Raw genomic sequence first — 13,707 nt, 5'->3', positions numbered from 1 at the left:
GAAACGAATTCAGCAAAATTGAATTTGCTGCTAAACATATGAGGCCCCCAAACAATTTTTTCTCACCTTTGTATTTGAACTTTTCACTTGTTCTTTAAATTTTTTTTTTTTTTTTTTTTTTTTTTTTTTTTTGGTATATGTCTGCTCGCTGCACATAGGTAAGAATGAATGTCAAAAAAAAGGTGCTTTTCATGCAGGGCTACATTTATTATATGTACTAATACTAATGGAGGTAAGTTATATATATAAATGTAAACATGTATGATGGATATTATTCATAATATATGGGAAATTGTACCTGTTCTGACGTCCAAATAGGAGTTCCTGGAACATTTGCCAATTTTATTCCGCAATATACATGTATATGTACGTATGTATATGTACGTATGTATATGTACGTATGTATATGTACGTATGTATATGTACATATGTATGCGTACATATGAATTATTACTCATCTCAATTAATTTCTTTTACATTCATTTTTTTTTATTTTTTTCCCGAATTCGCTTGAACGAACATTTGAGAGTACTGCGACCACTTGAGGGGGATGAACAATATTACATCGAATATTGTATATCCCTGTTCGCATATATACTTGTATGTAAACCTACACATGTACATGCATACATATATATATACATATATATATATTTTCATAAGCACGTACACAGACGCATTGTATGCGTTTCCACACCACACCTTTACAGTTGCATATACAAAATAGTACAGGTTAAAGAACTCATTCGTGAATGTACATGCACGTGAACTGTTTCTGGAGCCATTAATAACTTCCATACTGAAGGAATGTATTCTTCCCTCATATATGAACTACCCATTATAGTGTTCCTTCTTTTTTTTATGGCCAAACAAAAAAAAGATATTTACATGTGCATTTCTGGGCCATCATCACAAGAAATATTCAGATAGTACCATTTTATGAAGCACTCAGATAGTACAATCTCATGAAGTACTCAGCACCACTGCATGAATATTATAACGAAACAGCAAAAACCAAAATAATAACTGCACATATGAAAATTGTTCAAAATGGAGGTTAATATGAGACTATACATTCTTCTGAGCCACCTTGGATTGGCTTTTATTTTAATGTATTCTTTTATGAAATACAATGAATTTTATTCTGCTGTGGTTTATTTATCAACCGAGAAGTTTCCTAGAACGGTAATTCAAAAACAAACCAAAAAAAATAAAATAAAATATATAAATAAATGAACAAAATAAATAAGGGAACAAAATAAATAAGGGAACAAAATAAATAAGGGAACAAAATAAATAAGGGAACAAAATAAATAAGTGCACAAAATATATAAAATAAAAAATGCATGGAAAATTGCCCATTTTGAGTTGAAATTGGAAAGAGATTTATAGACATGATACTACTTTTCTAACCACTTGCTCAAAAGCCCAAAATTCCACATGAATTTTTTTTGCCTTGCATGATTCATGGGAGATGCTGAAACATATACTATACATGCTAACCAAACGTAACAATGATGAAAAATTCTTTTTTTTTTTTTTTTTTTTTTTTTTTCTCCTTCCTTTCTCTCCCCTGGATTTACAGATCATATATAACTTCTTCCTGATGACATTTATAATATTATGCAAACTTTTACTCAATGTATTCATTGGGGAACTTCGATACTTAGAGGTAGAACAACTCATAGACAATGCAAGGGAGTTTATAATGGATACGATTTTGTTTCTAGTGTTCACAAAACCAACTATTAATGGAAAAGAAGTATCATCGATTATTTTAATTAAGTACTTATCACTTATCGTTATTCTAAAGGCCTACCACTTGGTTCTTTATTCGCGCGTTTCTCATGTAAGCACTCATTCTCCAAGTCTTTCACATATTTATACATACACATATATACATATATAGGGTGCTTGTAGTTGTGTTATAACTCGAATGCATAAGCACCATGTAGATCATCCACACACACACCCCGGTCGGTGCAATTTTTCTGTGTACATTATTAGTACCTTATAAGACCTTTCAAAGGTTTAAAGGGGAAGATTATTTTTATTATATTGTTATATATTGTATTATATTTTATTGTGTCATATTGTGTTTCATTCTGTTTCATTCCGTTTCATTCCGTTTCATTCCGTTTCATTCCGTTTCATTCCGTTTCATTCCGTTTCATTCCGTTTCATTCCGTTTCATTCCGTTTCATTCCGTTTCATTCCGTTTCATTCCGTTTCATTCCGTTTGATTCCGTTTCATTCCGTTTCATTCCGTTTCATTCCGTTTCATTCCGTTTCATTCCGTTTCATTCCGTTTCACTGTATTTTTTTAGTGTATTCATTTTATCAATTCCCCCCCACCCCCACACACACACACATCAGATCTTCGAATTGGGAGTCCCCAGAACCAGAGTCCTCGTGAAGCTTTTTATTTTTATGTGTCTATTGTCAGTAGCCAATTTAACAATGTTTACGTATTTTTACAAATACTCCTTAAAAAATTCGACCATGTATTTGTGGCTCTTTTTTGAAAGCTTAAGTATATTCGAGTCATGCCAGATTTCGATATTTAAATTTTTTGTAAATATAATTGATTTGAGATCACCGAATGGTTTATCATCCAAGGCAACAATATTGTTTTTCCTGGACACTCTACATGATATCATGAGTTTAATTATATTTTTGGTGTTCATCTTAGTATTTATTTTAAACAATTTCAGCAATCTGCCATTACATATGACAGCAGATGTTATAAATGTTGTGAAAACGTTAATATCGAGATTTAAATCTTTTCAGAGATATCGAGAATTAACAAAAAATATCGAAACTAAATTTGCTGATGCAACGGAAGAAGAATTAAAGGAAGTTGGCACTTGTATTATATGTAGAGATGATCTAAGAGAAGGTTCCAAAAAGTTAATGTGTTCACATATTTTTCATGTGGAATGTTTAAAGTCATGGTTTATTCAACAACAGACTTGTCCAATATGTAGAACTGAAATAAAACCACAAACGCACAAAGACAACAAAGAAAATAATTCTAAACAACACGAGGAAAAAGATGAGGAAAAAATAAATCAGCTTACCGTACAGGAAATAATCACCAAAGCATCTTTTTTACCCAATGAAGAAAATTCCCCTTATTTGAATAACTCTATCGAGAACAGCATTCCTCCTTCAAAGGATGAACATTGTTTAATTTTCAGTGAAAACGTAGAAATTAAGGATCGCATAAAAATACTTGGAGATCTGGTAAGGACGTGATAGTGCATTGTTTTCTTAATGAGAAAATATTCAATGTATCTCTTTTAAATGCGTGCATATATATGTGCTGTTTTTTTTTTTTTTTTTTTTTTTTTTTTCATTAGTTGTTCATATTTTTTTCAAATTTTTGCATATTTATAGCTTTTTTCATTAGTTGTTCATATTTTTTTTCACATTTTTGCGTATTTATAGCTTTTTTCATTAGTTCATATTTTTTTCAAATTTTTGCATATTTATAGCTTTTTTTCATTATACGTTCATATATGTATATGTCTTCTCTTCTCTTTTCTTTTTTCCTATTTATTGCCCACGCTTGCGTGTCCAATTTCCCGACTCGTACCAATCTGCAGTGTGACTATTACAGGATGTTATGCCTGACCTGTCTAAAGGAACTGGACAAAATTAATTACAGCACGGTGCCGGCAAATATCATGCTGAGAAACATATATGGCTCACTGAATTACAACGTATTAAAGAATGTTGAAGAAGACGAAGTTAAGAAATATTTAAATAAAATGTCACACGTGCCCCAAATGAGTGTGCTTAGGAATTATCTGGAAAAAATTCTCATTGAGGATATGAAATATACTAAAGAGATATGTTCTCTCATGCAGGTTGATGGGGGTGATGTTTGTATGTGAATGAAAACTCCCGCAACTATAAGTGGAGGTGTCTACATAAGTAATACTTCACATGTACTTATTCCTTTTGCCTAATCCCAATGGATTAACACTCGTTTTGTTTTCGTTTTTTTGTTTTTCTTCTCACATTTCTCATATTTTTCTCACTATATACTCTTTCCTATCATACCCTAACCATATCTATCTCTCCTACCGTACCTATCTTTTTTTCTTTTTTTTTTTTTGTAAACCTGAACAATATACACAGTGTTGTATTATGTGTGTGTGTATGATTATGAAACGTTTAAAATTGTAATCCTTTCGAAAAGGAAACAAAAGAAAAAAAAAAAAAAAAATTAAACTATTTACCGTATTATTAAGAGTTAGCAAAAAATGTTCACTTTTTTTTATGTGTTAAGCGTACATTACTCGAAAGTGTGTATCCTTTTTTTTTTTTCACTTTTTTTACATTTCTACCCCATTAACAGTTTTAAAATAAACACAACAGAATTATACATATGATTTATTGTGATAACTATGAACAAGATCAAATTTTTTCCAAAATTCTGCCCGTTTCAAACATGTGAGGAGTATGCATGAGGGTGTCCCCCACTGGCCATTAATATTTGACGATATGCCAGTTTGCATTACTATTTCGTTTGTAACAGCAGAAAGAGGTGGTGTGTGCATATGTGCAGGTAAACATATACACATATACGAATGTAGACATGCACTAATGTAGACTGGCACATATTTACACATATAAGCATATACGAATGTATACATATTTTGAACTGTTTCTTCTAAATTTTTATGTGGGCGCCTTCGTCTTAGACAAGGTAAAAGAAAGGAGGAAAATAATAAAATAAGAAAACTGCCATATAAACGTAAACTAGTTTTATGTGAAGTAAACACTTTTCCCCCCTACCTCTCCCTTTCAGGATTAATTTTTTTTTTTTTTTTCTTCTTTTTTTCCCGCGCTAAAGTGTCAATATGGTTAATCACTTGGAGTTCCTTTTTTTTTTTTTTTTTTTCTCTCTCCTAATGAGATGCTATAAAATCGTTTATGTGTATATATGTTGATTACTGATTTGTGCATGGTGCCAATTTAAGTATATGTAAGTTTATTGCAATGTCCATATATTTTCCCGCATTGTGAACAAATCGCTAAATTTATGGTGAACTTCTTAATTTTACTCACCTTTAAGAATGCATTATTTTTTTATTTTTATTTTTTTTTTTCTTTTTTAGCATAATTGCCGATGAAATAGTACTATGGTACATTTACAAATTTTATGAAAAAGAGGCACCTAATAAATTTTAGTGTATCCCTTAAGGTCAATTTCACTTTTAAAAAATTTATAAATAAAGAGAAATGGTGAATTAAAGTGGGGGGTATTAAAGTAAATTTTTTTTTTTTTTTTTTTTTTTTTTCCCCTTTTTTTTTACCGCTTTTGTTTACGTTTCCATTTTTCGCTACTTCACTGTCCACATTCATGTGGATTTTTCACACCGTTTTAAATTCCAAAATTATTAGCTATGTAAGTGTTTTACCTGTTAATTCGTGTATGTCGGATGCACATATGTATATGTAAATATATACATATTTACATATGTATACATATATACATATATATATATGTGTGTGTGTAAACGGACATATAAATACGCCCCAAGGGATAAGAGGATAGTTAAATGTAAGAGGGGAAAAATCATCTCATGGTGATATGGAAACTTTCAGGGAATTCTCTTGGGAGGATGAGAATCTGGATAAGATCTACCTCAATGATAACAACTGCAAGAAATGTAAATGCACCAATAAGAGAAGGGAACTAGAGACGTGTCTAGACGCAGTGGGAAAGGGTGATGAATATAATAGAAATTATAAAAAAGTTAATTCGAATAAGTACATTTCAGATGAACCAAAGAAAAAAACACCTGACTTTGTCATTAATTATTATTATGAATGGGCTGACATACCCAAAATTACCAACTTGCCTTATGGATTAATTAATAGGGATAAAAACAAGCTCCTGAATAGTTGCATACGTTATATGAACATACATTCAAAAGAGAATCAATCTAATGATCCTAATAAAAGAAATGGGGTTAATATGAAATGTGAGCTACTCGACACTTCTGATTGTGTGAACATAGCTAACGCTGTGGATATTGATCAAAATGATATGAACATGGCTAATGATAATGTGAACCCACTGAACGATGATACGCTCAATACAGTTAATTTAGAAAGTGCCAACCCAACCAACAGTAACTTCAAAGAAGCGCATGACACCTATGACATGCAAGGTGCAATAGAATTTATGGAAAATATCATATACGAAGATATACTGGATTACATTCACAAATTGGAGAAAATGGGATCAAAACTCAAGTGCACAAATGATCCCTTTGTTGCATCAGAAGTGGTGAAAGAGGATAAAAAAAAAAAACCATACTTGTGCATGAACAATTCAGGGTCGATGTCAGAAGAAAAGACAACATTGGAAAAAGAGGAATCGCTTGATACCGGATCTAATGGAGAGTTAGTTCAGACGTGTAGCAATATAATCCAGAATAGTTTTTTTAGAGAGAATGAGAAGGAGACAAGTTGGGTTAAGGATTTCATAATTCTAACAAATATGCAGATCCTGGCTAAATACACGAAGACTTTTACAGAATGGGAGAAGGTAGAAAGAATTTTGTCATATTTAATAAATCATTGCTGTAGCCCAAGATCTTGTTTATGTAAAAAAAGTTTTTTAACAATGAAACATTTGTGTATAAGTATGCAGGATAACAAAATAAATTTATGTAAATATTTTTTGAAAACATTTCCACATATAGTAAGAAAAATCGATTCAAAAAATCATTTCTTAGATGAATGTTCAACCAAAGCGATAGAAGAATTCATGGCACATAGTAGTGGGGTAAACAATTATGAAATGCTTAGGATGATATGTTCTTATTCAGATAATAAAAATTCCTGTATCATAAAAAAGCTTTCTTCCTTTGTTTTTTTATTTTTAAATAATTTACCTAAGATAGATTTAATGAATCTACCCATTAGTGATTTTTCAGAATCCTTTTTAAATTTCATGAATGCCAAACTTGAAGAAACCAAGAAATTCATGAAAAGAACTTTTGCCTTGCTCTTAACCATACACAACCAAGATGATCTTGTCAAGTACATTTTAGATGGAATTCAGAAAAAAAATAATATTTTCATCTTGGAGAAGCAGATACGGGTTTTCCTTCAAAGTAGCACAAGTACAATTTCTCAACCATTGGAAAAAAAGTATGCTACATTTCATGAATTTAAAAATGCCAATTCCTTAGGACGCGCACACAAAACATCATCCTTTAACTTGTAAAGTCAAGGCTCGTGTTAGAGTTGGAAATCTCAAAAAAATGACATACACCATGTATACATATCACAACCAAATGAAGGAGTGCTAATATAGTTGGTAATAGTAGAACAGGTGTGTATATGCATGGAACACAAAAAAAAAAATATACATTATTCATTCTGTTGAAAATTTAGAAGCAGTTTGTTTTGTGATGCATTTTTTTTTTTTTTTTTTTTTTTTTTACTTCTCAAGCGCAAAATGTGCTTGCCCTTTTATACTCTATAAGCTAAAAATCTAAACAACTTCAACTTTAAAAAAAAAAAAAAAAAACTATAAGGTTCCACTTTATTGTAATTTTTTTTTTCTTCGTTTTTTTTTTTTTTTTTTTTTTTTTTTTTTTTTTTTTTTTTTTTTTTTTTTTTTTTTTTTTTTTTTTTTTTTTTTTTTTTTTTTTTTTTTTAGAATTTATATTTTTTTTTTTTTTTTTTTTTTTTTTTTATATATGTGCAGATACAAGATGTTTTAAAAAAAAAAAAAAAAAAATATACTATCGCCCTTATGATGTTGATACCTCTCACGCGATATAAAAAAAAAAAAAAAAACACGCCTCTAAGGACAAGGCTGTTATATTTTACATAAATTCAGTATGAGATACATGCGTGTTAAATGTTTTTCGAATTTTTGTTGCTCGCAAGGTATTTCATATGTATATTTATATATATGTATACATACATACATACATAATTACATACATACATAAATACATACATTTTTGTTTTTCTTAAATGTATTGTTGCGCTCTTTTTTATGAAAATTTTTTTTTTTAAGGAGCTTTCATTACCAATTTTTTTTTCTTTTTTTTTTAACCCGTTCCATATGGAAATAGCCCATTTGGATAAAATCCAAAATGCGTTTGCAGCAAAAGAGGAAGTGTATACATATGAATAAAAGCCTGTACAAGTACATGTTGCTACAACTACATGTTGCTATAACTACATGTTGCTGCAATTACATGTTGCTGCAATTACATGCCGCTACAGCTACGTGCCACTAAAAGAACGCAAGAAAAATAATATTTATTTTATTTCTCTCAAAGAATACTCACGGCTACCCAACTCCTTCCATTTATAACCCACTGGGACACATAAGTGACCCAACCTCTCCCTTACGCATTTTGAATTTTTTTGACTCGTTTAAATTGGAGAAGGCGTGAGAGAACAACGATGGAATAATCACCTATTACTCATTCTTTTTTTTTTTTTTTTTTATGAAATCATAAAAAAAAAAAAAAAAAAATAAAGAAGCGAAGTAGGAAAATCGGCCAAACGGGCCAAGGGGCAAAAAATATGCGATTACCTAAAGAAGCAAAGCAATAGTAGAAACGGTCGTAAAAGTAGTAGTGAAAAGTGGAAGTGATGAAAATCTTTTAGTAGTTCAAACACAGAACAATAAGGTGCCCCTCCCCTCTGAGTTCGACATCGTATACCGTTACGTGTTTGAATTTTTTTTTTTTTTTTTTTTTTTTTGCCAAGCTGATGTCTGTAAAAAAATAAAAAAAGTGCACACCGAGATAGCGTGACACCGAGGCAACGCGACACCGAGACAGCGTGACACATTTGCACCGTTACACCCCGAGACAACATGCCTGTTTCTAAACGGAATGAAAAAGTTTTGCGCACCCTGGTGAGGAGCGTTGCAAAATTGAGCCAGTTTTTTGATGAAAACGAAATATGGAAATGTTTCCTATCCAAAGTATACAGATATGAAAATGAAAAGTGCACCAAGTACAATGATTTTCTAAAACAATATTTGAATAATGGTACACATTATTGCCCTATAAAATCAAAAAAGAAGAGATTAAGAAGTGAATTAATAAAATATATGCGAAGTAATTTGAAGAATAAAGCAGTAGGTGATGATCTGAAACACCATGAAGACATATTTAATGTTGGTTTTACAGCTATTAGACATCTTGGAAGAGTTAAAAATTCTTTACTTCTAGCCTTAGGTGATGAAGCAAACATAATGAAGCACCCATATAAACATAATACAAAGTTGTCTATGGAAAATGGAAAAAACTTATGGTATTGTGAAGAAGAGAAAATTCTGTTTAAGAAGAATTTCCGAGTGGTGAATTTTGGTTCGTATGATGAGACGAATAATATTGGAAAAGTGGGCAAGCAACAGGACGATTTGTCTCGAGATGGATCTAATGTAAAAGGAAAGAACAGACCCGAATCGTACAAGAAGATTACAATGGAGGTTCCCACGAGTGAGGCTACCACTACTGAGGCTGCCACTGCCGAGTATGTCGCAGGTGTTTCTGCAGATTATGCGAGTCCAGAGAAACGAAGCAAAAACAGCATTGTTCTAAAAAAATGCAATTATAAAAAGGAAATTAAAAAGGGCATTATTCTAGTCGCACATCCGTTAACATCCAGCACTTTATGGAACCGATCTATCATTCTTATAACACACTGTGATAAAAGCAACCTAGTATGTGGTATAATTTTAAACAAACATCCCTTATACAGTAATTATGTAGGTGTATCAAAGGACAAGGAAGTTATAAAAATATTAAATAAGCTTTATCTGAGAAAGAAAAAATATACAAAAGATCTCACCGATAATTTTATTCAAAATAATAACAGTAGTGCATCCGTGGAAAGAATTAACACGTCTAACCCAAGTAATATTAAAACACATACTATTGAGAAGAACCATCCTGTTGATGATGATCACCCACAAGTTAAAGCAGATGTGCCCATTCTGGAAAATAAAACTGAGGATCATAGGGGAGGAGAAGTAGAAGAATGTTCAGCAGAAAATTTTTCAGTAGAAGAATGTTCACCTACTAAGACCTACTCATTTGATAAAGAAGAAACGAAACATAACGAAGGGGATATCAAAAAGAAGGAGCAGTGTACCACGAAGCAAAAGGTTGATGAAAATATCCAATTGAAACTTGAATCCACAGAAGATACAGTTAACATTCCAGTAAAATATGAAAGGAGCATACAGGATCGAGGAACAGATAAAAAAAATGAACAAAATAATAAGGAAGAAAGTTTGGTTGTGCTAGAAAATCAGAATAACATTAATAATGAAGAGGAAAGTGCTATTGAAAAAAAAAAGTTTCCAGTTGAGGCAAGGAAAGAATTACTATATGATCACCAAAAGAGTAGTGATGATTTCCCAACTTTGAAAGATTTGCAAGAAATGTTTTTAAGAATTCAGTTTAGGAGTTCCTACAAACATTACACAAATAGAACAAAAAAACAGAAAAATAATATTAACATTCGTAGTACCCATGGTTCAGCTAGCGATTCTATGAATGTTAGGAGGAGAGAAGAGATGGATAATACTCTGATGAGCAGCAGAAAAAATAGTCTCTTCATTTTGATGGATGAACACTTACTAGATATTATTACACACTATATTATAAAATTGAATAAAGTTCCAATTTATTTAAGGTTCCTCCCTTCTTATAACATTGGATCAATTATCGATATCCAAAAAGAAATTAAAAAACTACAATTTCTAAATGAATTTTATAAAATATATTTTGAAAAATACAACAAATGGAAAGTTGTTGTTATAAACAATCGTATTCATATATTCGATAAAGGAGAAAAAAAAAAAAAAAAAAAAAAAAAAAATTTTACAAAAATGTCCATACTTAAGCAGGATTATCCAAGTGTGCAGGGAATTGCAAAAGCGGAAGTGGAAGCGGAAGAGATGGGGGGAAAAACACTTTTAGATGACAACTCTGCAAACTCAGAAAAACTTACGGATGAGGAGATTAAATGGATTCATAAAAAAATTAAGAAATTCAAAGAAACAAATATATTGTATTCTGATGACCAGGAGGAGGGAGTTCTCGACAAAGGTGCAGGTGCCCAGTGTAGAAGTAGAAAGAAAAGGGCAAAGCAGCAAAGGACGGAGCTGCAAAGGAAAAGGAAGAAAAATGAGGGAAGAAAGCATACCTTAAGGAAGCATGAGTCTGAGTCTGATGTGGTTGTGAGTGATGGTAATATCGTCAATGGGGACAGACAAGAGGAGGAAGAAAAATTCGAAACGAATGATAGGCAGGTTGAACATGAGATAGAAGATGAAGAAGAAGATGAAGAAGAAGAAGATGAAGAAGAAGATGATGAAGAAGAAGATGATGAAGATGATGACGAAGATGATGACGAAGATGATGACGAAGATGATGATGAAGATGACGAGGAAGATGACGAGGAAGATGACGAGGAAGATGATGAAGATGACGAGGAAGATGATGACGAAAAAGAGGCCCAGGAAAATGATAAAAATGAGGAAGCGTACATAATTAAAGGAAGGAGGGAGGTGGAGAAGAGCAAAGCAGAAGCAACTGCCAGTGGAAAAGTAGGAATAAAGAACAACAACTATTTGGTGAGAAATCCATTGAATTTTTTCTGGCTTGGAGGACCGCTTCCAGGATTAACAATTTTGCACAACATAAAGAAATTCTCTAAAAACACAATTGTAAATGATTTTATATACGAAGGATATAACGAAAATGTGAATCTGATGAATTCGTCAGACTCGAACGATCACTTGGTGACACCTCAGGGCGTGTGCACAGAGCAGCGGCAAAATGAACAAGAAAAGGAAGGTAAAATGGTTCGGGAAACCGCTTCAGATGTGAATCCACTAAAGGATGCCTCATTAGATGCAGACCCCATTACACACGTGGAAAGAGATATCACACTCCACAAAGGGGATCAGAATTTGGAGGAGAAGGAAAGCAACCGAAAAAGTAACACTTGTGTGGAAGAAAACAGACTAATAAAAAGATTCATTGGAAAGGCGACGTGGGATATAAATCAATTAATGGAGGAATTGAACAATGACTATTGGATTGCTTTAAATTGTGACAATAAGGAGTTGTTATCCAAAATAATTTTTAACACAACAGCTTGTGATAGTATTACTCCTACTACTGGAAGAGATCTAAAAGAAAATGAAAAGAATCATACAAAGGCTTCACTCGCATATGCATACAAGGGGGAGAACATATGGGAAAAAATTGTGGCATCCATAAATAGCGATTATGAAAGTATTTCTAAAATACCTCAAAGTGTGATCGATAGTGTCTTGCACGATTTCAGAGGTGTGGAAAATGACTAGAAGGGTTATGGAGAACCGAAACCACGATGTAAAGCTTCCCTAAATGCATGTACCCTTTTTATACAACACTTTACTGCTTAGAGGACCAATTTGAAGCCCCATCCAAAAAAGGAAAAAAAAAAAAAAAAAGAGATATTTAATTTGCATGTGTTAAAAAAGTTATGTTCCTTATTCCCATCCCCTCCACACATGTCTGTTCATCTTTCCTTTTTATCACTTTTACATTTTTTTTTTTTCTTTCTTTTTTTTTTTTTTAAATTAATTTTGATTATCACAAAATTCAACTTTTTTTATCGCGCCCCCACCCCAAACCCCTAACTGTATGGATGATACAAAATTGGGGATATAAAATTAGAAATTACAATTTTTGTATTCCACCTATGGTACATAACGTTTTTTACTTAAGATTAACCATGTCTGCCAAGTTTTTTTTTTTTTTTTTTTTCCCTATATGACTAACTACCCACACGATGTAAAAGAACGATCATTTTGAATATATCAATAAAAATATTCTTATTATATACTACGCATTTTATGGGACATTTACAAATTAATGTTTTCTTTTTGTAATTCTGCAAAAATCGAAATAAAAATTTATGTACGAGATAGGTTATGAAGAACGCACAGGGCATCATCTTCGGGAGGTTTTTCTTTTTTAGGATTTTTTTTTTTTTTTTTTTTTTTTTGGTTTTTCACTCCTCCTACAAGTGCAACGTGTATTATCTGTGGAATGTGTTGGCTCCCCTTCTCGATGATGTAAAAGAAAGGGTACAAACATATGACATCTAAATTCATTGGAAAGTGGAAAAGCTTGAATTTTGTATAGAGGGCGTGCATGTGTGTATGTCTGTGTATATGTATCAATCTTCTTATGAGAGTTAATCACAATTATGCGAAATGCAGACGAAAATGTGCATCTGTGTACATGTGATAAACGGATACAGGAAAAAGAGCACTCAGCTGCAATTTTTTTTTTTTTTGTTTTTCGTCCATTTCATTGTATTAACATTGTTTTGCAAAAAAAAAAAAAAAAAAAAAAAAATAGCACCCTGTGAAAATCATAAGAAATGGTTAAATTTTTGTCTGCCTAGAACTCTTGGATTAGGTAAGAACGAACTTATGCACATCATGTGATAACACATAGAAATCAATGCAAAAACATATTGGGAATTTATCAAAATCGATAACACAAATATGCAGACATATGTGAATTAAAAGAAAAAAAAAAAAAAAAAAAATTGGATATGAGAAAACCCCTCCTGGTTGGCTAGTCCAGATTAAGCGGTCAAAAAATACGGAAGATTTCTCCTCTTTCATGTGGATTT

The 13,707-nt window shown here is 31.8% G+C and overlaps 3 protein-coding genes across 3 annotated transcripts; all 3 read left to right on the top strand.

Annotated features, from left to right (window-relative positions):
- Window positions 1-1,050: 1,050 nt before the first annotated feature.
- On the top strand, window positions 1,051-3,899 carry PGO_132690 (ERAD-associated E3 ubiquitin-protein ligase HRD1; the record flags this gene model as incomplete). Its single annotated transcript, XM_028689785.1, has 4 exons — window positions 1,051-1,185; window positions 1,586-1,849; window positions 2,377-3,246; window positions 3,609-3,899. 4 exons carry the CDS (start codon window positions 1,051-1,053, stop codon window positions 3,897-3,899), a joined length of 1,560 nt encoding a protein of 519 aa, XP_028545586.1.
- Window positions 3,900-5,605: 1,706 nt separating this feature from the next.
- PGO_132680 (hypothetical protein, conserved) lies at window positions 5,606-7,252 on the top strand (the record flags this gene model as incomplete). The annotated part of the gene is made up of 1 exon (XM_028689784.1): window positions 5,606-7,252. The coding sequence occupies one exon, from the start codon at window positions 5,606-5,608 to the stop codon at window positions 7,250-7,252; it is 1,647 nt and encodes a 548-aa protein (XP_028545585.1).
- Window positions 7,253-8,869: 1,617 nt separating this feature from the next.
- On the top strand, window positions 8,870-12,382 carry PGO_132670 (hypothetical protein; the record flags this gene model as incomplete). Its single annotated transcript, XM_028689783.1, has 1 exon — window positions 8,870-12,382. One exon carries the CDS (start codon window positions 8,870-8,872, stop codon window positions 12,380-12,382), a length of 3,513 nt encoding a protein of 1,170 aa, XP_028545584.1.
- Between the last annotated feature and the right edge of the window lie 1,325 nt (window positions 12,383-13,707).

This window comes from Plasmodium gonderi, assembly GCF_002157705.1.
Source record: "Plasmodium gonderi DNA, contig: Chr13, whole genome shotgun sequence".
NCBI lineage: Eukaryota > Apicomplexa > Aconoidasida > Haemosporida > Plasmodiidae > Plasmodium > Plasmodium gonderi.
Note: the sequence above shows the minus strand (reverse complement) of the source record. Positions and strands in the feature narration are given on the sequence as shown.